The sequence below is a fragment of the Sceloporus undulatus genome, chromosome 1 (genome assembly GCF_019175285.1).
Source record: "Sceloporus undulatus isolate JIND9_A2432 ecotype Alabama chromosome 1, SceUnd_v1.1, whole genome shotgun sequence".
Taxonomy (NCBI): domain Eukaryota; kingdom Metazoa; phylum Chordata; class Lepidosauria; order Squamata; family Phrynosomatidae; genus Sceloporus; species Sceloporus undulatus.
In genome coordinates, this window is record NC_056522.1 from 320,436,806 (window position 1) to 320,438,099 (window position 1,294).

The 1,294-nt window shown below is 35.3% G+C and overlaps 1 protein-coding gene across 1 annotated transcript in view; it reads right to left on the reverse strand.

Moving 5' to 3' along the window:
- The window catches only part of CHP1 (calcineurin like EF-hand protein 1), a 28,099-nt gene that overhangs the window by 2,019 nt on the left and 24,786 nt on the right, over positions 1-1,294 (reverse strand). The window contains exons 5-6 of the mRNA XM_042468590.1: positions 1,106-1,167; positions 377-499 (exon numbers count right to left, since the gene is read on the reverse strand). Of these exons, the coding sequence (XP_042324524.1) occupies positions 377-499; positions 1,106-1,167 (185 nt within the window). The remainder of the gene's footprint in view (positions 1-376; positions 500-1,105; positions 1,168-1,294) is intronic.

Genomic DNA, 1,294 nt, shown 5'->3' on the forward strand with positions numbered 1-1,294 from the left:
ATTATTATTTATATAGCGCTGTAGATTTGCACAGCACTGTACATAAAAACAATAAATATAAAAGAGTAAACCTGCCTATGGCGTACAATCTAAGAAATAAGATTGTTTGTAATAATTTGTAAGGCCATTCAAAATTAGGAATTTAGAAAAAGAAACATCTCCACGTAGAAAACTTTAAGTCAAAATGAGAAGTTTCTTGCAATTTCTACAAAACTGAGTGACATTCCACTTGCCAACTATGGCAAAAACAAGAAAATAGAAGAGCACACATAAAAAGATACTTGTACACCACCTATTCATCTGTGTCTACATCTGACCAGGAAAAACTGATAGTGGAGTGATGAGATGTACCATATAATAAAAGCTGTTTACTAACCTTAACAAACTCTGAAAAGGATATTGCACTGTCACCATCTTGATCAGCCTCCTGGATTGTTCTGTCAGCAATGCTTCCTAGCTGTTCATCAGAGATGTTTACACCAACCATCATCCTCAACACCTGCAATTCAAGCAAAATAAAGGTTGGGGTCTGTTTATTTATAACAATGAAAGCAAGAAGAGTTCTCTATTAATTCAGTACTTCATAAGAAGTGCAGGCCAAATGACATTTCTGAGGTAAAACATGGGAAGATCTTTTAAAAAGTAGGGTCATCTTCCCAGATTAATTTCAAACTTTTAACCCCACCTTGTATTTGAAAGAGAGGCTCTCTTGTGTTCAGAATTTTCCCAGATTAGCAAAATAATGTTCAGAATTCTCCAATGCCTGGATCCACATCACAGAACTAATTAATTAAACCTGATTAGTATGTTACACACACATGCACACACCAAACCATTGGAGTGGACCTATCCAGCGTCCACTCAGTCTGGAAAACGAATCTTGTAGTACTGTATGGGATGCACAATGGATACTTTTTCCTTTTTCATCCTTCCTGTGTCATTTTGTAGTCTTATTCTTTCACCACCTTCCATTATTAGGAAGTACTTTAGATTTACTGTATTACACATCCCCAAATTCCTTATATGGCATACCCAAGGAGATTAAATCTAAAATAAGAGTCGAAAGAACAATTTACAATATGAGGACTGTGGAAACTTAGCTTACCTGAAGTAGCTCATCTCGAGAAATCTTGTCATCTTTATCCAGATCATAAAGTCGAAATGCAACTATAGGAAAAATGAACAATTAGCTACATTTTCCAACTGGTGGTAAACAACGGGGAAATAACTTTTTCTCTAAGTTTTGGTGATTTGGGTCTAGAAAAAATGGGGGATAGGATATACAAAAAAGAAA